We start from the raw sequence: 22592 nt of genomic DNA on the forward strand, positions 1-22592 counted from the left end.
GACTGGTGGTAGGACCTCTTGCGAGTCCGCGCGGCTAGGTACCAACGCCCTGCCTATTTCTGCCGTGAAGCAGTATGCGTTTCGGTTTGAAGGATGGCAGCCGTTGTACCTACTTGAGACCTTAGAACTTATATCTCAAGGTGGGTGGCGCATTTACGTTATAGATGTCAATGGGCTCCAGTAACCACTTAACATCGGGTGGGCTGTGAGCTCGTCCACCCATCTAAACAATAAAAAAAAACTTTCCATTGAAATCCGTTTGTTTCGAAAATAATATCAAATCAATGTAACGGTGCTTATATTTATCAGACGAAGTATCACTTAGGAAAAAAAAAGTTTAACTAAAGATATTTATGTATATTCTCATTTTCTTACAAAATTATTTACAACACCATCACTATGCACATATTATGATCATAATAATATAAAAACATTATACAATTGAGATAAATTAACATTCTCGAAGCAGTTTTACAGCGCATTTAAAATAATAGAGGCACTAAAATTAAATTTAAAACTAATTACAGATCAATATTAGGCACAGTTCTGTAAACTTAGGGTGGCGTAAATTATAAAACGATTTTCGCATGTCAAAACCCTTTTGGTCATGGCAACACTGAGAATGTGTTACCATCATTCAAAATTTAAACACAATTTGTAAATTAATAACAGACCTGCATATCTTACTAATAAAATTAATAACCATTCAAACAAAATACTAGTGGTTCAAAATATATTTACCTTTCTATAAAATTTTAGTTTATTTAAATTTATTATTATAAAAAGTTATATGCAAGATGTAGAGCATGTAAAATGAGCACTTATTGCGAAGTAGATAAAGTTAAGATTACAGTACACCCACTGACATTTCGTTTATTATTTTTAACTAGAGTGGTAAAAGAGAGTAATGAAAGAATAACTTAACGACTGATCGATTGAATATATTATTATATATGAGCCAGATTCCTTACAAAATTATTGTTGAAATATACATACCGAAATATCACTTCGAAATTCAATTTCATCTTTCAAACGCAATATTTACACATTTATAAACTTACAACAGCTAACGTATTTGCTAATAAAATTACGGGCTATTACACTATTCATTCATGTACGCACACAATTGCCTTTTACGATACATATAAAATTAATTTAAATTAATACTTTTCTTCAATACCTTTCCTACAATGAATTTACTATTCAGCCAAAAAAAACAAATTCTATATGTTTCAGCTTTTAAAAGTACAGTATGAGAATCATTGTCAAAGCAATAATGTAACAAACACACGATAAACCATGTACGGATTACAAAAACAAAATATTAAAATTAACAAAATTTTTACCGGCAAACACTGATAATACAGCTTATTACGGAAACAAAGCGACAACATGACATTTAAAACAATTTGTATATTAACGAATTCCATTACGATTCAACAAAGACAACAAAAAAAAACGTACGTAACGTTTTCATTATCAGTCTTACATTCGTTTATACACGAGGACAATGTCTATACGGTACGTTCGATTTTCATGAAACTATAGAGACTCGTGTAGACGGTACCGCCGCCGCTATATTCGTCACATGATTTTTGCATATTCTCACGTCATACATTTCGCATACATTGCTGGCCGCAAACAATACCCGTGACTTGACGAAAATCGAATTTAACAAATAAAAATAAGAATGAGCATACTGATTGTCCAGTGCAACGTATTGCTTAGATGCGTGGACGAGCTCACGGCCCATCTGGTGTTAAGTGGTAACTGGAGCCCATAGACATCTACAACTACAACGTCAATGCCGCCCACTTTAAGATATGAGTTCTAAGTTCTCAGTATCGTTACAACGGCTGCCCTACCCTTCAACCTACTTTTCTGCCGTAACGCGTTACTGCTTCACGGCAGAAGTAGGGCGGTGGTACCTACCCGCGCGAACTCACAAGACGTCCTACCGCCAATAACAAGTAAAGTAAAAATTCAATACAATTGTTCAATAAATACAAGATGTAAGATGTATGTTCAAGTTATTGGTTGTAAGAAGAGCATTTTAATGAATCCCATAAATTCTTTGAAAATCTACAATTTTGTAATTAAATTCGAAATTTGCCTGTTTGGCTTCCCAGCAATGTACAGCGTACAAAACGAAATTATTACCGACAGCGCCGCGGCAGCAACGTCTGCTCGAGCTCTTTGTAAAAGTGTACATACGATTGTCCGTCACCAATGATTTTAAAATATCACAATTATTGGAGTATACTATTCTCTACGATCAGTACGAATATGGACGTTTCGTCTAATAGGCTACGGTCCAGTTTTCTTTATTCCGCAAAACAAATATTTCAAACAAAAAAAAAAATCGTCATTCACTACGCTACTATACATTTTCTGGACCACTTCTATATGCTACTTCTCACTTCTCATCTTTCATACGAATCATAGATGCCACTAGTTAGCTGCTAAACCATTCAAGCCAGCTAGCGTTCAGCTAATCACGACTCGATTTCATATTATAAAGCTGTCACGGATAACGCAAGTACTTCAACGAATAACCTCTACCCACAGACAACCTCTTCGTAAAATAATTCAATTTCCTATCTCGTGGGACGGTTACCAGCTAACTGCCAATTAAGAGAATTTAACTTATCGATTTTATTAAAATCGATCGATATTAAAACGATAAAATCGATATTAAAACGACAACCATACACATCCATAATAGTTCATTCTCGTTTCGCCTTTTAGAATGTTCTCTTTACACACAGCGATTTACATTATTTGATTTGATTTGCATGATAAACAACGAGATGACTACATTCACGAGACACACGAGACGCAGAATCTGACATCTGATTATTTAAATTGTATTTTTAAATATTTCTTCTAAATGATTTCAGTTATAGTAGTAGTATCATATATTTGACTGGCACCACGTTGGCAAGCCAAAATCTATTTCAAGAAGCTTCTCAGTTAATCACTGAAACGTGAAATTTAAATTGTTCTCTTAATACGTCATTCACATGTCTTTTACTCTGTACTTTATGACACTTACAGATCACCCACACAGTACTTCATATAGTCAATTTTCCCGATCCCATTATACACAAGGCTAAACATCAAATTGTTGATTGACACGTTTATCTTACGAATCTGATCTGATCTCTCGGAATATTGGCCAACTACTATAGGTGGAAATTATTAAAAAATCTCAATAGCAAATACAAGAGAATTAAAAAAAAAAACAGTTCCAGTTAAACAGCAAATCGTTTTTGCCAACCCTACTTATGAAAATAAGGCCGTGTGTTAAATGGTTGCCGGTGCCCGAGGACATCACGACGTGCATTACGCAACCGATCTCAAAACGTGAGTTATCTCACTAGAACAGGGTATCATTTTTTTTTATTGCTTAGATGGGTGTACGAGCTCACAGCCCACCTGGTGTTAAGTGGTTACTGGAGCTCATAGACATCTACAACGTAAATGCGCCACCCACCTCGAGATAAGTTCTAAGGTTTCAAGTATAGTTACAATGGCTGCCCTGCCCTTCAAACCGAAACGCATTACTGCTTCACGGCAGAAATAAGCAGGGTGGTGGTACCTACCGGTGCGGACTCACAAGAGGTCCTACCACCAGTAACAAATCAATCAATCAGCTGACTAACCCTTCAATCGGAAGCGTATTACTATTTTGCTTCAGACATTTCATAGTTCCACATCATCGACAAGGTAATTCTATTCTTATTTTAATCAATAGTGTTTCGGATAATTTAGTGTGAGCCGGAGTGTCCGCTGTGTTGCGCCTTCTTCTTCCTCTGCGCCAACATGTCGTAAAATGGATTGTGACTTATTGAACGACGCAAGCACTCTATCCATTCATCACGCTCTTCCACTGTTGCCGCTGACATTCTGTAAGAAGAAAATAAATTATATAGAGTGTGAAAGAAATACTAGCTATATCTTTATACAGGGTGTGTGATCCAAAAGCGATATGGTAACTATTATCTATACATATTATAAATAAAATTGGAGTGTCAGTTTGTAATATTGAAATAACCGCTTTTTACTATATGCATATGAATATATATACGGTACATACAGCAAAATAACATTTTTTACAATTTTTTTCTGTCTGTCTGTTTGTTCCGGCTCATCTCTGGAACGGCTGGACCGATTTTAATTAAATAAAAATAGAAAACAAACGATTCTTCCATAAAAATTACTGGAATTTTCAACACAAGCGATACTTATTATAAATATTATGGAAAACGAACGTCAATATTAGATTCCAACAAACGTAAACATATTTTCGAATAAAACATGAAACCTTTTCATAACGGATACTTAATATGCCAAAAGAAAACAACAGCAGTTTTTCCATAATGGTAGGTAGGTATCAGTCCGCGCAGATAGGCACAATCACCTTGCCTATTACTGCCGTGAAGCAGTAATACATTTCGGTCTGAAGTTTGGGGCAGCCGTCGTAGTATAAAAACTGAGACTTAGAACTAATGTCTCAAGATGGTCGGCTGCATTGACGCGGTTGATGTCTATGGGCTCCGGTAATCACTTACCATCAGGTAAGCCGTGCGCTTGTCCACCCACATCAGTAACAAGAAAAACATGGTTTACCTGTAGACAGTATGTTTTCCTTCGACGACTTTTCCCTCAGAGTCGGTCTTGCACGCCTTGATGAGATCAGCCCCTCCGCTCGCGTATAGCTCTAGACAATGTGGTCGCTGTCTATCGCTGGCTGGACGAACCTGATTTATAATAAATAATATAATACCCGAATTAAATAAATAATTGAAAACGCGAAATTTTTTAATTACACGCAACGGGTTTTTGCTCCGCTGCCATTGCTGATAATAAATCTTTATTTAAAAACAACTCTAAAATTGGTGTTGATTTAAATCTGCGACTGGAGAACGACATCAAATTATTGAACCAACAATACATCTAAAATATTCGAAATTTAAAATTATTTGAAAAAAAAAAACAAAAAGATCTTCTTTTTTTTGTTGTCTTTGATCATACATAATAGTGCTCCGTCTGGGTATTTATTAGTCACAAAATACGTAACGTACGTACGAAATACTATTATTTCTATTATAGCGACGAATAAACGTAGCTCCACACAGTATGACGTCATTTCACCTGACGTTTTGTACCGGCCAGTATCTATTGTCAATTAGTTTTTAAAAAAAAGTGCGTGTTGTGATTATTTTCATTTTCTCGGCCGGGTTACGCATAAAAAGCACTAGGTTGCCAGCTTAGGTAAGAAAACCAATTTTTTTTTTCATTCAGTGCGCTTTGTAAATGTGACCTGACCAATACAACTAATAAAACCTTGTCGTCATAGTTTATCTTCCGTATATTGCTTCATACGTCAGATCTGTTTTGAATCTTATACAAAACAGTAAACTGCAAGTGGCTGAAGGCGTAGTACAACTGGCTAATTCACTATGAACTTTTTTTGTCTTTTCTTAGCGAATTCCTGGTAGCCTAAGGGGCTATGTCAACTTTACGCGGACCGGTAGGTGACCTCACGGGCTCAACCTGAGAGAATTGATAGCACTAGCCCTGGCAAGAACAATGCTTGGCTGAATATATCTATTACCGGATCGGAATCGCGACCCATTAAGAAGATCTCGCGATAAACTCAGTGTCTTGTGTCTATGGGCTAGTTCCCTAGATATCCCATCTTATTTTCATTGAGTGCTACCCTACTAGCCAATTATATACTTACAGATATATTTTCTAATGGAATAATCCCCCTCGGCTCCTTGTCGGTCGTGTACTCGAAGTAATACAGGCAGTTGTCGTTCAGTATAAACCACCGTCTCTTCCACGATTTGTATCTGTAATTTGATAAATTCTAAATGAGCACCGAAAGTAACAATAAAGAAATTAACCGCGATATACAAAATCTGTCGTTTGAAAAAAGAATATTATATTTATAAATATATTCTAATGCGAATGATTAGTAAAAAAAATTGTCCGCATTAAAATTTCGGTTTACTGTTTTTATAAAAATGATATTAATTATCATCTTCATAAAAATACCTTCAAAAACAATGCTTTATTTTAGGACAAATTTGGTTAAACTAGATAACCAAGCCCAGAGCCTACCCTAAAATATAGACTTATGCTGTCACAGATTTTATTTAGAACTTTTAAAAGGGGAACAATTCAGTCATACATTATTTTAGCGAAACTTTTAACCGTTTCCGCAGCGTACGCAGCGGAATCTCTCAAGAAGACCAAAAAAACCCGATTTTGAAACATTATTTATTAGTGCTCCGCTTGTATTATCTGCTTGGCGTGATGCTATATAGCCTACAGCCTGCCTCAATAAATGGGCTATCTAACACTGAAAGGCTTTTTCAAATTGGACCAGTAGTTCCTGAGATTATACTCTATTCCAATTACGAAATCCCATTTCACAGATTTTATTATAATATTATTGTATGTGTGAATTAATTATATAATGATTTAAAATTGATTTTGTATTTTATAAACGATGTTTACGACAATGAACAAAAAATTGATTATTATTTCAAATTATGCGAAACGTGAAGAGTTACATTCTACGGTTCTAATAAGTGTCAAAAGGGACTTCGTAATTGGAATAGAGTATAGTGCGTTCAACCAAACAAACTCTTCAGATTTATAATATTAGTATAGACTAGCTGTACCCGTCCGCTTCGCTGGGCATTTAAAATGAACATTATTATTTCTTCACCCCCACAAATCATTAACGCCCCCGCAGCTGGTGTAGGGAGTCCAACACTCATATAAATATTAGCCTATCCATTAAGTACGTGTATTTTCTACATGGATACCAAGTTTCCAGTCAATCGGATGCACGGTTCAGTAGTTATAACGGATCATCCGTAAATACCACTGTAGATTTATTTATATATTAGTATAGATTAAGTATTCACCTGCCGCCTTGCTTCCACAGCCAGCCTTCTTTGTCGGGATTGAAGAATGTGTGCATGAGATCGTTTCCGTCGTCCTCGGGTATCTTAAAGGGCTCTGTCTTTATAGACTCGTACAATGACTGTAAAATGTATTATTCAATTCATGAACAACTTCTTAATAGAAGAAAAAACACTTTATTATAATAATTAAAATAAAAAAACTTGCACAAATCACTGTTATTTGTTTAAACATTTAAATAAATCAGGTAAATTTTATTTACAGCATAGTAACCAAACAATCGAGATTCTCAGAGAATTAGTATATCCCAGAATTCTCAACGATATAATTACATTATTCACGATATATTCCTTCTCTGTAAGAAGTTACTGTGAAAGATAAGAGAACGTGTTTATTACAAATAATGACTTGATAAAAACTTTTAAAGTCTAATCTCCCCGAATTATGTGTTTACGCTATGGCTTTACTCGTGTTATATTAGCATACCTAAAATAATTAGAAATAAGGTTCTTAATTAAAAATATTATAGTTATATTATATTGTAGTTTTTAATTAAAAATTTCTACATTAAAAATAACAGTTTCTGAACGTAAAAATGTCAGGGATCGACGTCCGCCATGACACCAAACCTCTTTCAAATCCAGCCGCCCATAAGCAACGCATCGCATCAATTTTATAGTTAACTTATATTAAATTGTTAATTTGTAATATAAGGATTTAATACATATTTCATACAAAAAATACAGTCCGCGCTCAATTACCTTAAGACAACAATAACTTATAGCAAAGAAGAATAAACGGACAGACAAACGGAAACTTTCAAATCGTATCTATAATTATCATTTTACTCGCGAATTAACATAACTATTAAAATGGCGAAAACAACACTAACTGGCGCAAAATATCAGATGCTTACGAGATCACCACTACGACACTCGTTTTCAAATGATCGAATCATTTTCGTTCGATGATCGAATGCGTTAAGTTCTAGATTAAACTTTATCAGCGGTTTAATAAGAGTTTATTGTAGGAGCATTTTTATCATTATCACGTATACAAAGACTGAAGCTATAATGGTATCTTCGTGTGGACGATGAATCTGCCAACAGACGTCATGTGTCGTGAGCTGTATTGACAAACTGGGGAAGCGCGTGTTGGTAAATGCACAATGAAGATTTCCCGACTTGCACGTTCACCGTTGATATTGAATAATTAATTCAATTTGTATTTTAATTTCAATTTTATTTTTTTTAGATCAAAGGTCAAAGGTCAGCTGACGTCCATCAACAAGCGGAGTATACGTGAGGGGTTGAACCAACTAAAATATTGTGTATAAATTTTTTTCAACTACCAGAGTCCGGATTTACCAAGAGAAAAAGACGTTGAATGTTTACAGGACGGCTGCACCTACTCACCCGTGCTTTTTTTTATTGCCTTGATGGGTGGACGAGCTCACAGCCCACCTGGTGTTAAGTGGTTACTAGAGCCCATAGACATCTACGACGTAAATGCGCCACTCACCTTGAGATATAAGTTGGTCTCAGTATAGCTACAACGGCTGCCCCACCCTTCAAGCCGAAACGCATTACTGCTTCACGGCAGAAATAGGTGGTGGTACCTACCCGGGCGGACTCACAAGAGGTCCTACCACCAGTGCGTCCGGGGCTCAGGATATTAACCAACATTGACACAACGCATTAGAGTTTCTCGTCGGATCTTATCAGTGGGTCGGAATTCCGATAGGGCAGTAGATCAGCAAAGCACTGCTCTTGCTAGCTAAGGCTAGGTCTAGGGTTAGTTAGCAAGTCCTCCTAGGTTGAGCCCCGTGAGCTCACCTACCAAACCGTTCGTAGTTGGGATAACCCCTTATGCTGCCAACGATTAGGTAGGCGAAACGAATTGTCTCATCCCGAAATTTCTACACCATTTTAAGGTGTACCGCGAGTTGAAATAATTAGCTTATTTTCCTCAAATCAGTTCAACAAAACAGTACAAAATTCTTGTTAAAATCTTTAATACAATATTCCGGGTAAACATTCAAATTTTAAGTCATAAACAATGTTTACTCAGTAATTAGAAGATTAACAACATTACCGGTATGAGGAATATTTAACTTTACACAGTTTACATATAAATGTAAGTTTATCAAACGTGGAAATCATAAAAAAAAAATCATTTGCAAGAGTTCCGTATTCAGAAAAATTCAAGCATCGTTTCTTGATACATTTTTTATACAAATCAAAACTATGTACTAGAGAGATCGTTTTTTATAAAATAATGAATATGATAATATAGAGCAATTTTTTTAAGTATCGTAATATAATTTCTAAGTTAAGCTCATATTTTATATTATATGAATGTTGCTGGTTTTTTTTTCCTGAAAGAGCAATTTATGTAAAATAAAGAGTATATGTAAGAGCATGTATACACATGTATTTTCATTCTTTCTATTTCTAGATAAAAGTTGAAAATTACGGTAATACGGCAAATACGGCAACTGGTACTCATATTTAATGATAGGTTATTTAATTCGTAAATTAAAAATACAAACTTGCATGCATTTTTGCATTGAACGCTTGTAGTAACACACTTCCTCTATGTAAATATAGGAAAATTATTCTTTGATCGTGTAACGTGCGATTCCATAAATAATAATAGAAAAACTCGGTGACTACCTACGTAAAACAATTTTTATCTAAAGAAGCCTTGTATTGGCAACGTCATAAGTTCGAAAAGAAAATTAGAGTGACGACGAAGCCCAACACATTCGCAAATTAACTTCTACAAAAATAAAATAATTTACGTCAAATTTGAGACAAACAATAAAAAAAAAAACCTTCAAGGGTAGACTTGGTTTACGTATATAGGTACGTTAATAGGTATTGTCGTATGTTTTTTTATTGCCTTTGTAAGCAGGCGAGCATACCGCCAACCTGATAGTAAGTGGTTACTGTCGCTCATAGACGTCAGCAATGCCAAGGGCAGAGCCAAACCGCTGCCTACCGTTAAGTACTCTCCGCAAGCCTCGTTTGAAGAAGGACATGGCATAGCGCTCAGGAAGCACCGTGGAGGGGAGATCGATTCTTGCGTGGCTGATGCCATGCAACGCCTTGTGTCCCTTTCTCAAGGCGTAGTCTCCTGGCAGGAATTGGAAGAAGAAGAGGACCCTGGTCTTCCTCTTCTCCTTCTTATTCTCTGGAGGCGCCGGAGTCTGACATAACCCGGTCTGTTACCTCCCTCGACCGGGTATCCGTAAATGGATTCCCCAGCGTTAAAAAAAAAGTGGGAGATCGTTCCAAAGCTGGATAGTTGATGTATGGTACCTCTTTCTTTTTCGCTACCTATTCCATCTACCCCCGGACGGGTAGGTGAGCTCACGGGCTCAACCTAAGAGAATTTTTCTAACACTAGCCCTAGCAAGAGCAATGCGTCGCGGAATCATCCACTGGATCGGAATCACGACCCACTGAAAGGTTACCGCGTCGGGTGACATTTGTTCGCCAAACGTTCTCAATCAGGGCCATCCATCAAATACGTAATTATTTCTTAAACAAAATCAACAGGCTCGTGCAATAAAATGATAAACAAACACAATTTGATAAACCGTTTGATCGTTTGCTTGCTAAACAAAACGAACTCAAACAAAGATAACGCGAGTCAACTTAAGCACAGAGGACGTTCTAAGAGCAAGAATATTTATTACGAAGCTATTGAATTACTGGACACGGTACCTAAAAATTCAAACAATGATTTTATTCATTGTATTATTATTAATTTACGATAAGAATGAGGATGTGTTCGTGTTATTACAGATGAGTCACGGTCGTTTGACGTGTAACCCTCCGATTAAATGTAGTAGTAACTCGATACGACGAGTCAAGTGTGATGTTTCCAAATAAAAATGTTATGGTAGTTGTTAGTGAACGAAACTACGTTGTAGGTCATTTAGACTTATCAAGTCTACATCTTGTTAAGTAATATTAGCAGAATATTTAAGCTCTCGAATGACGTTTTCAAGTACAATCCTCCTATTTCGTTTTTTATTCTTGGCTAAATGGGCAAAAGTTTCGACTAAACTCATAAATGGAGATGTCCCCCCCACCAATCTTGACTTGATGTCAAAATTTCAAATGTATTATAGAAAGGTTGTCCCATAGATCAGAACGTGTGATGTTCGTGATAGAAATACGTATTTCTGCCGTGAAGCAGTAATTCGTTTCGGTTTGAAGGGTGGGGCAGCCGCTGTAACTATACTTGAGACCTTAGAATTTATATCTCAAGGTGAGTGGCACATTTACGTCGTAGATGTCTATGGGCTCCAGTAACCACTTAACACCTGGTTGGCTGTGAGCTCGTCCACCCATCTAAGCAGAAAATAATAATAGACAAAAATCTACCATATGACCGTACAATATGACCTACCATCAACAAAACACATTGTTAACACAGCACTCCATACTAATACTATAAATGTGAAAGTGTGTTCGTATCCTTATTTCACGTCGAAACGATTGACACGGATTAATATGATTTTTTTAAAGCGTTAGTATTAGGCTAACAAAGTGACCTAGGCTACTTTTATGCCGAAAAAACATCTCATTCCCAAGGAAACTACACTGATACACTTCCTTGACCACGCGGGCGTAGCCACGGCTGACAGCTATTGAATAATAATAATAATAAAAAACTTCGGCATAAAGTTTTATTATTCTCAGGATTCACGAAAGTTGTACTAATGATGGGACCGGTTGTGATGTCATTCATTAGGTGCGACAACCTTAGTATATATACAACTGACTTCGAACTAGTATCTTTCGCACTTTGTGAAAGCGGCACGACATGAGAAACCTCTTGTCGTGACCGCTGGAAATTACATACCCGATCCTGTAGACCAAATGGTAAATAGTCGACATCACCCAAAAGACGCCATTACAGATCCTCCTGATCCATTAATGGTGCTTTTAGGTACCACAAGCACTATTCACCGTCCTCGTCGAACCCGTCGTTTGCGACGAAGGGCTCGACGAGTGAATTAACCTACAGACACAGCCCACTAAGTTTCTCGCCGGATCTTCTCAGTGGGTCGCGTTACCGATCCGGTGGTAGATTCTGCGAAGCACTGCTCTTGCTAGGGCCAGTGTTAGCAACACTCCGGTTTGAGTCCCGTGAGCTCACCAACATGTTAGGGTGAAGTTGAAACAGTCTCTCAAAGCTACCAGCATAGGTAGAAAAAGAAAAAAACTAGTATCTCAATGTTAGACCGAGAACTCGCCTGGACGTTTAAAGCAGTAAACACTATAGGTAAATAGTTTTGGTTCGATACAGTTAATATTTTATTTTATATTAATATTTATAGATGATACTGATTAAACTTGAATGCCCGAGTATGACTCACAAATACCGCGTATCTTTAACGGCTCCGACCTCTAGAAAAATGCGCAAAAAGTAAAAACCCAATCATTTCAATTATGAAGGTTACTAGGTAACTCACCAAGAGCAACTCCTGCGGCAGATCACCCCCGTTATTGATGCCCCGGTTCATCGCGACGAATTGTTCAGGTGTCGGTTTGTCTTTAACACTCGGATTGTGCAGCGACGTGTTCAGCATTATTATGGCGAAACTAAGAACGTAGCACGTGTCCGCGTTCGTGAAGATATCGGGGTTCAACTGGCAGTATCTCTGGGCAAAGCATTCCATCATCCGATCTATCTTCTGAGCCTCGCCGGGCAATCGAAAACTCCATAGGAATTGTCTGGAATTGACATTAAAATATTTTATTTCTGACCTGAAGCAGTACCTAATGAGTTCGGTTTGAAGGGTGCGGCAGCCGTTGTGGCTATGGGCTCCAGTAACTACTTAACACCAGATGTGCTGTGAGCTCGCCTACCCATCTATGCAATAAAGAAAATATAAAAAATACTACTGAAATATGTATAGGTATCATTTTAAAATCTTAGTAAACATACATAATTATGGGTATGTGCGTTTTTATTGACGAGAAAAAACCTTTGCCTCAAAATTAAACGCTCTTATTGTGACACCGCGCAAACAATGTTTAACCGTACTATTTCTGTACGAAAATCTATTTCTAACATTGATAGACAACGTCTTTGTTGTGCTCTACACATCGTTGATGACCATAAACAACGATAACCACTCACCATCAGATGGGCCACAATTTCCTCTACCAAAGATTTTAACAAAAGTATATCTATCATTAGTGGTAACAATTTTAAGAGCCTACAAAATATAAATTTGTTCTTGACATTACAGCCTCGACTGCAGATTAGCCTTCGCGTATATCTAAATTATGAATACAGTTTTCGAACAAAACGAACGCCATTTTTATATGACACGTCATTGAGAATGAAACAGAAAATAATTTTTACAGGTACAATCATCGCCTGGGGAAATCCGCTAACAGTTAATATACCTACGTTACGAGCGAATTATTTGTTATTTGCGAAGGCGAAAAGAAATCGTTCAAGTATTTTAGTGATTTGGAATTTTTTTCACAGATAAGCGTCCGAAAAAACATACAAATAAATACTACAATAATCCCTCGTTATACATTTACGTAAACAACATTTAGTATTGAATGACATATTTACTGTTCAATCTCGCGTGTTTTTAATTTTTTTTGCAGACGTTACTTTTTAAAACTCCCTAAGGTTCTCCCTTCTTAGTTCCTTTTGTGTGTTAAGAAATGTAAGCTTCAGTGAGGAGTACCTTTTATAAATTTTTTAGGGCTTAAGTTTAAGGTGACATTAAATTTTCAATATTATTTAAAATTACGAGTATTTTAATATTATGAGTCATATATGATCAAAGATCATAAAATTTGAGCAGAAAACGATGCCTGCTTTCTTCTAGTTTAAATCACCCGTCTCATATATGTAATGTTTTCAAAATATTTTTGTAAATTGTATTTTTCATTTACATAATAACATATATGGTAATGAGCGAGCCCTGTGTTTCACAGTTCTAATTTAATACTAAACTTGGACCCCAGCGGCTTTCTCGCTGTGGAACCTATGAGCTATCATGCTTAGTCTTATCAACATTACACAAGTTGCGTAACATATTTTTGAGTTAATATTTAATTTCACGGAACTCATTATCATGCTGTTTGTCTCAATTACATGTTTGCTCTCTTATCAATCGGCGTGTTTGGGGACATTTTTTTTTTAATTTAGGAAATTCCATATTATTTCCTGTTTTTATGTTAAACGGAAAACGAAATAAAAATCTATTCAACTAAATAGACCTCTTTATGAAACGAATCAGAGTGTACTCAATGACGTCACCCAACAAATATCTGTTTGGTTAACACCATACAATTTTATATTCCATTGCGACTTAAATCTACTTTTCGCCATTTCTTAAATCTGCGATGAAGCTTACAGTGATAGAAATTAAAATTACTTTGAATCGCGCAAACGGAATGACTGCCGTGGGGCAGCCGTTGTAACTATACTGAGTCCTTAGAACTTATCTCAAGGTGGGTGGCGCATTTACGTTGTAGATGTCTATGGGCTCCAGTAATCACTTAACAGCAGGTGGGCTGTCATCTAAGTAAAAAAAATAATAATAATAATAATTTTATATTCCTTTGCAACTACTACTCGCCATAACTTAGATCTGCGATGAAGCTTACAGTGATAGAAATTAAAAAATTACTTTGAATCGCGCAAACGGAATGACTTCAGTAACAAGCTTACCTGAGAGCCTGCACGAGTATTAAATCAGTGAAGTCATGGAGATCGACAAAGGCTTTTAGTACCGCCTCGTTGAATTCCGATCGTTCACCGAGGTAGTCGCCTATCGCGGTTTTGCTCAGTCCCTCGCCTTTGTGAAGGAACTGCGCCACGTCCTCCGGCGTCCTCTGCAGTAGACCATTTTCATAAAGGTATTCGATACCTAAAAACGAAATTAAGAAAAAAAAATTGTGAATCTTACTTAATTATTTACAGATACTTATATTATTTTTTCAGGTCAATGACAATAAATACCAAGCAACATCTTTATGTATCATAAGTCGAGTGTTTTGGAACAACCGAACCAACTCTATACAAATTCATGGATATTAATAATAATTATGTTTATCTTTTTCTTTCAACTTCGTTCTCGGGACTATAATATATGGATCGCTTAATTCCAAAAATATGTTTTCTTTACAATTGTGTCATAATATCTCATACGCAATATGAAAAGACTAGCTTTTGCCAGCGACTTCGTCCACAAATGATGCTTTATATTAGAACAAATTTGGTTAGCATAAAAAAGGTTATAGTGAGCCAACTTTAACATATAAACATATGGTGTCGCGGACTTTTTTTTAGGTCTTTTAAAGGGGAACAATTCTGTCATACATTCTTTTAGCGAAACTTTAACCGCTTCTGCAGCGTATGCAGCGGAAGCTCTCAAAAGGGAAAAAAACCCGATTTTGAAACATTCTTTATTGATGCTCCGCTTGTATTGGTCTTAGCGTGATGTTATATTATAGCCTATAGCCTTCCTCGATAAATGGGCTATCTAACACTGAAAGAATGGGACTAGTAGTTCCTGAGATTAGCGCGTTCAAACAAACAAACTCTTCAGCTTTATAATATTAGTATAGATCAATGCTAGATCCTCTTCACTCACACATACCGAAGTTTATTGGAAAACAACAATGACTAACGTCCCGTTGTTATTAACGTTACGCGAAATGAAATCACAAGAGAAAAGTCACAGGAGAATTATACAATTCAAACAATAATACACCTGTTTAAGTGGTATTCACAGTATAGGCGTGGGATTTGGGAAAGAAAAGTTAAAATAATGAGTATGGTCTGCTTTGAATAGTGAAAGCATATTTAACGAAGCCTTTTATTCGTATTATTACACGATATTTTAATGAAGCGTAAATGAATTGAACAATACTACCATAACAATATTAAAAAATGCCACTCGATGAAATTGAATTCACAATACTCTTTGTATTTTTAACATTGAAGCTTCTTAGCATGAAAACTTTTTCACATTCTTTACAATTCTTTCAAATGTTCTCAAAGTTTGCGTTATTGAAAATGAAGAGAAGCCGCAAAAGGCCGCGCATACAATACACAAAATGTAGCGAAAACTCTAATATCTCAAACAAATAATTTCAAAGCAGGAAAACGCATTATACTGCCAATGAAAGTAGTAGTATGCTTGCATTGCCGGCGTTTATATTTTTATGCTTGTTAATTTTTAGGATAACTTTTTAGTGTTTTATCTTTGATTCCTACCATGTCTAAAATACTGCGACAGATGCACGAATAGGTACTATTATTGATACAAAGTTTAGATATGCAATTGAATTCGTGGGCAAAAAAATTAATTCAACCGTGCAGGAAACACGAATATAAATCATGTTGGCTACTCGATCATGCGTACGATAATTGATTATTTGAAATAGCATATACTACATATCCATGTCAGCATAATGTAATTTATAAGAATTCGAATCCTAAAAAAACATTACGTGAATTTGTTTTCAAATCATTAATCAGATATTTTAATCGCGGTACATTTCATTATTATCTGGTGTTCGAAGGCTCAGTCTGAAAGCTTAGGCGAGTGGCACTCGACGCCGATATGCAAAACACTCGGAAAGCAAACTGCAGACCTGCATATTATACTCATTTGCTATGCAATTGCATGAGCATAGGAATGCTAGACATTCAAACAATGTATTATTGCACGAATACCCCTTGTACATAGACGTCTAGACTCATTTAAAAGGCATCTTAGCAGTTACGCTCTTGAATAAAATACACGCTATTACTAATATTGTGCACTACCCTATTTTGATATGAAATTTTTAAGATTCCTATGTTGGTAATTCAACGAAACAAAATTTAAAAAAATCGAACGACAATCAGTCATAACTTAGTTCGCTAGCCAATGTAGTGACGTCATATTGTCGCATGTAACGAGGTATATTCTGTATTAATCACAACTGAGCTGCAGAGGCGTGACGTCACACGCCCCCGTAACATTACAGTCTTTGACGTGGTTTGAAAAATACTTTGCCATCACAAATGTTGGTTAATTAGTTTGAGCTAAACGAAAGATAGAGAAGGCTAATGGTTGTTATCGTATAAACAATGATAAGTGGGTGATAAATTAACGTATATCATAACAATAATTGGAAACAAATAGAAAAAAGATTTGTTCACTCATCGCTCATTGTTAATGTTTAAATTATATTAAATAAGGAAAAACTTTAGGAATTATTTGGTTTAAACAGAAATTATGTAAATGAACTTCATAATTTATAAATGACGTCACGTTTCAAATCACGTTTTCTAAACGTTATTTCCACAAAAAGGGGATCGAAGATCAATAACCTAATGATCACAACGATCTTGAGTGTCCCCAACCGTGTAATGATTGGCGAAACAAATTGATAGATTACATTGCAATATCGAGAGATGCATTACGCAATCGATTTTATGACATCAATTCGAATCGTTTGCATAGGATTTGAATTCAGAATCGTTGAAACATGGCGGATACTCAAAGTAGTTGAGTGAAGCAACGAAGCCTAGACATTTGTGACGTCAAAGTCTATAACAAGATCGTTAGTAGTAGAGTTAGTGGAGGACGCTCCTCCGCCGTTCAGAAACCTCCTTTTTATACCGGACAAGGGTAAGTATAGGTGAAATTTGTATTTCAGTTTGCAATTTCATTTCAAATTTCATCTGAACGTTAAATAGTTTTATAAAAACATAATAGTTTAAAAAAACTAACAAAATACGCTTTTATAGAAAAGCCAAATAAAATATAGAAACTAAATTTTAATAATTGAATTAATTTAAATAATAGTGTAAGGAAAACTGATTTTAGTGTAAAAAAAGCGTGGGGTACATGGTATCAGTAGTTATAAATATTTTATGAACAGATATGAGTAGAAGGGTTATTTTGATATCCTGTAAAGCACCCCACGCTTCTTTACAATAAAATCATTTTTTCTTACACTATTTTTAATTCAAATTTATTAGAATTTATTTTCTAATTTTTAGTTGGCTTTTCTATAAAAGCGTATTTTATTAGTTTTTTTAAACAATTATATTATTTTTCATTTATTAGATGAATTTCAATTTTTTCAATTTTTGTTTCATTTTATTTATTTATTATCTATTAACAAACGTAAGGAAAATGTACGGATTTAAATATATTTTTTAGTGACAACCGTAAGGTGAACGGCCCGAACGTTTCCAGTATAATAACATTCACAATAAAATTATTAATACCAAATTTACTGCCGGTAGAATCGAGGCGAACTTAATCAGTTGAAAATTGAAATGAAATCTATAGTATCTTCAAACTGATTGTTGTGATATAAGAGATAATTCAAGTTAAATCGAGGTTATAATTACTCTAATAAAATTTATTTCCGTAGCTATGAATTGTATGAGAAGCTCATGTCATTATTACTAACTAGGCGATAACCGAGCTTTGCTCGGTTTTGGTAACGCCATCTTATTGTGTCTTTAAAGCGGTTAGTTGTCGTCAATTAAGAAAAATAGTATTATTAAGAGTTGATTATTGAAAACACGAATAAAACAACATTTTCTGAAAATAAATCGTAGCTAGATCGATTTATCGCCCCCAAAATCCCCTGTTTACTAAATTTTATGAAAATCGTTGGAGCCGTTTCCGAGATTCAGATTATATAGATATATATTAATATACAAGAATTGCTCGTTTAAAGGTATAAGATAAGTACGGCGTCGTTAAAGAATCTGTGACTTAGAATCCGTCTGAAAGCATAAGTGCGCCTCTCGCTCCCCTAACATTTCTCGGACGTTTTTTAACAGTGCCTTGCGAAGGTCGATATATATATATATATATATATGTAGGATTTAATTATTTAATTATTACTAATATTTCTAATTATTGTAAAACATTTCTGAACGAGTGAAAGATTCTGAACGCATGCTGTGTGAAAGGGACGGATGTAGCTCTAGCTCGCTCTCTCGCACGACGCCGCCATTAGGAGTAAGACGTGTTCAAAGTGCTCTCTAAGAATAAAATAAAAAGTATAGTGAAACCCAAGAAAAGAGTGATTTCATTTAGACCCGCACTTACATATATATATTTTTTTATTGCTTAGATGGGTGGACGAGCTCGCAGCCCACCTGGTGTTAAGTGGTTACTGGAGCCCATAGACATCTATAATGTAAATGTGCCACCCACCTTGAGATATAAGTTCTAAGGTCTCAGTATAGTTACAACGGCTACCCCACCCTTCAAACCGAAACGCATTACTGCTTCACGGCAGAAATAGGCGGGGTGGTGGTACCTACCCGTGCGGACTCACAAGACGTCCTACCACCAGTGATATATTATGTTGTGAATGTTTGTATTTTCTAACACAAATCTATTTTCGAACGGTTCTTGATGCGAAATTTTCTAAGTAATTTCTAAACTCCAACATAAATTGTGGCCTTCATAAATTAATTAAGACTTCACAAAAACGTTTCAAATAATGATGACAATACATTTTTATTGTTGTTCTTTCGGCGGTATTCTTTAGAAATCTAATCATGATATTCGGTTATCTTTGGTACAAGTTTTTAATTCTCCCGGGACTCTAATTAAGAAACACCGTTCCAATTTAATTAAAGGTAAACACGGGAAGTCGAGTGCTTCCTGTAAAAATATCATGTCTTTGGTATTTTAAAACTTTAAAACAAGAACCGTAATGATGAGAGCTCGAGTTAATTTACTTAGTTTTTAATTACCTTTGTGTTATTATACTAACGTATTCATTAGAATCATTAGCAATCATTCAACGGCCGTCTGGTGTAGTGGTAAATGACATGGTCACTACACAAGGGGGTCGCGGGTTCGAATCCCGCCAAGGGAAGATATTTGTGTGATAAATATAAATGTCTTTTCCAGGGTTATGGATGTACATTAAATATGTGTATGTGTATAATAAAAATCTTATATTTATTTCCGTTATCTGGTACCTGTAACACAAGTTCTATACGAACTTATCACGGGACCAGTTAACGTGGCGTGACTGTTAGTAAATATTTATATTATTATTTATTTATTATTAGTAGCTCGAGACGTTCGTTGCTGAGCACATACCCTATAAATTTTCATAGCTAACGGGCAAGCTGTCCAGTGCACTCACACATATCGAGTGATTCCATTATACCGGGGTTCGAATACTAATGTTTTAATCTTTTAAAAGTAAACACGTAGAGGTAAGTCGCACGTTTCCAAGAACAACGTTGACGATGAGGAAACAAAACCCTCAATATTTCGACATCTCACCACGGATTGGTAACACCATCCTGTGTATTTCTGTCGCGAAGCAGTAATTCCGGTTCGAAGGTTCGGACCGCCGTCGTACAAAACAGTATCCATATCTAAAAGCGGCTGGTGGCATTCACAAAGATATAACTATCTATAGGGACAATTAACTACTTAGCACCAGGTGCGCCATCATAAGCCTGCCCATCTATAGTAATAAAAAAATCAGAGTGGCTTGAAATGGTGAGGATTCATTGCACATGATTCGTTCATCGACGTAACACAGACCCAGAGCCGCACCGCATCTAGACTGAAGACCATCATGCATTAGTCCCAAAAATTTACGACTAAAAATGGATTGAATACAGTTTACCGCTATTTTAGTTTGAAACGGTACCTAAGCCGGATTTAGAGATCTAGAATATTTGGTTATTATTATATTTTTATTTATGTATAGGTATGTATATAAACTAGTTTTCTCGAAATTCGATAATAATGACGGATGAATTCATTTTATATTATATATAACATATTTTTTTGTTTTGATATTTTAAAGACAGAAAAAAACTAATCCTAGTTTATTTTATTGATCAACCTAAAACTCGTTAATAACTACTAAACTAAAAAAAAAATACGTCGGTTTACGCGAGAAAATGAGGGGAGAAAACGGTACTTATTCTTTTTGTCTTTGCCTAAATTATACACAAACTTAATAGTTAAATTTATTCTAAAGTGTACGGAACTGTCGATCATCCCTAATTTGAAATAAAAATTTGCGACATTCTCTTAGAGCCAGGCTAGGAGTATTGACAGTAGTGGCAATATCCAATCTACTTGATTATATTTTATCTAAGGGTAACACCATCATATTATTATTGTGCTACATATTTATATCTGTTATTGAAGGAAATGACGTTCAGTGAATGTCAAGCGATGCTACCATGTCAGTATTCAAATCCCACAGGCAGATAAAAAAAATCTAAAGAAATATGTACAAACGTAACTAGCACGTGTTCACAAGAAATTTGTAAATTTGCGTAAGTAACTTACTAGTAGGTAGCATCAGTGTGCTTAGTGCGAGTTTTTAACGTTCTCGATAGCGTAAAAGTTAACTCAAATTTGTATGGAGTTGGAAAGTTTGCATGCGTTTGCCGCTAGAGGCTCTGTTCCAACTGCATACAAATTCATATTCTGAACAATTCTGAATGTTTTTGAGAGAGAAAAAGTATTGTTCGCAAAATTTATCCGAGGCACATGTGCGTCAATTGATATTCAGAAAATATGTAGTTGGAAAACTGTCCGTTTTCTTAGCTCTATAGGTTTACTGGTGGTAGGACCTCTTGGGAGTCCGCACGGGTAGGTACCACCACCCCACCTATTTCCGCCGTGAAGCAGTAATGCGTTTCGGTTCGAAGGGTGGGTTAGCCGTTGTAACTATACTGAAACCTTAGAACTTATATCTCGAGGTGGGTGGCGCATTTACGTTGTAGATGTCTATGGGCTCCAGTAACCACTTAACACCAGGTGGGCTATGAGCTCGTCCAGCCATCTAAGCAATAAAAATAAAAAATAAAAACTAAAGAGAATTGTAGTAGTAAAATCTAAGTTATTGGTTTAGTATTGATTGCGAATCGTACCCCCGGGGCATCGTACGAGTGTGTTTTACGAGCACGATCGCTCTCCTGTAGCGGTCCTGCCATATGTGTTGCGGTCCGAAACACAATAATAATATGCTCAATAACATACATTATAACGTATTACAAAGCTATTTTTAAATTAACCGTTTTTTTTATATGTTTACTTTAAAATATTTGCAAGTGGTCTCCCCTGGTAGGTTTTGGGTAATGAAAATTGACTTGTTAGTTTTTTTTTTTTTTTTTTTTTTATTGCCCTTGTAGGCAGACTAGCATACGGCCCACCTGATGGTGAGTGGTTACCGTCGCCCATGGACTTCAGCAATGCCAGGGGCAGAGCCAAGCCGCTGCCTACCGTTTAATACTCTCCACAAGCCTCGTTTGAAGAAGGACATGTCATAGCGCTCGGGAAACACCGTGGAGGGGAGCTCATTCCATAGCCGGATGGTACGTGGCAAAAAAGACCTCTGGAAACGCACTGTGGATGACCGCAGTGGCTCCAGGTAGTATGGATGAACTCTACTCCGGTGGCGGGCGGTGCGATGGTAAAAACGAGATGCCGGTATCATCTCGAACAATTCCTCAGAGCACTCCCCATGGAACATACGGTACAAAATGCAGAGGGAACCGAAGTCCCTCCGCAGACCCAGAGGCTCCAAACGATCCGTGAGAATGGGATTATCGACAATTCGAACGGCCCTCCTCTGTATGGA

At 36.1% G+C, this 22592-nt stretch overlaps 1 protein-coding gene across 6 annotated transcripts in view; it reads right to left on the reverse strand.

The window, feature by feature from the left end:
* Window positions 1-342: 342 nt before the first annotated feature.
* LOC101739334 (cytohesin-1) overlaps window positions 343-22592 on the reverse strand; it is a 66833-nt gene continuing 44583 nt past the window's right edge. For all 6 annotated transcript variants that reach the window (XM_004932427.5, XM_004932426.4, XM_012695807.3 and 3 more), the window contains 6 exons: window positions 14668-14866; window positions 12437-12698; window positions 6948-7066; window positions 5750-5861; window positions 4633-4763; window positions 343-3909 (listed from right to left, as the gene is read on the reverse strand). In XM_004932427.5, coding sequence (XP_004932484.2) covers window positions 3771-3909; window positions 4633-4763; window positions 5750-5861; window positions 6948-7066; window positions 12437-12698; window positions 14668-14866 — 962 coding nt within the window. In that variant the 3' untranslated portion in view covers window positions 343-3770. The remainder of the gene's footprint in view (window positions 3910-4632; window positions 4764-5749; window positions 5862-6947; window positions 7067-12436; window positions 12699-14667; window positions 14867-22592) is intronic.

The sequence above is a fragment of the Bombyx mori genome, chromosome 17 (genome assembly GCF_030269925.1).
Source record: "Bombyx mori chromosome 17, ASM3026992v2".
In the NCBI taxonomy this organism is placed as follows: Eukaryota; Metazoa; Arthropoda; class Insecta; order Lepidoptera; family Bombycidae; genus Bombyx; species Bombyx mori.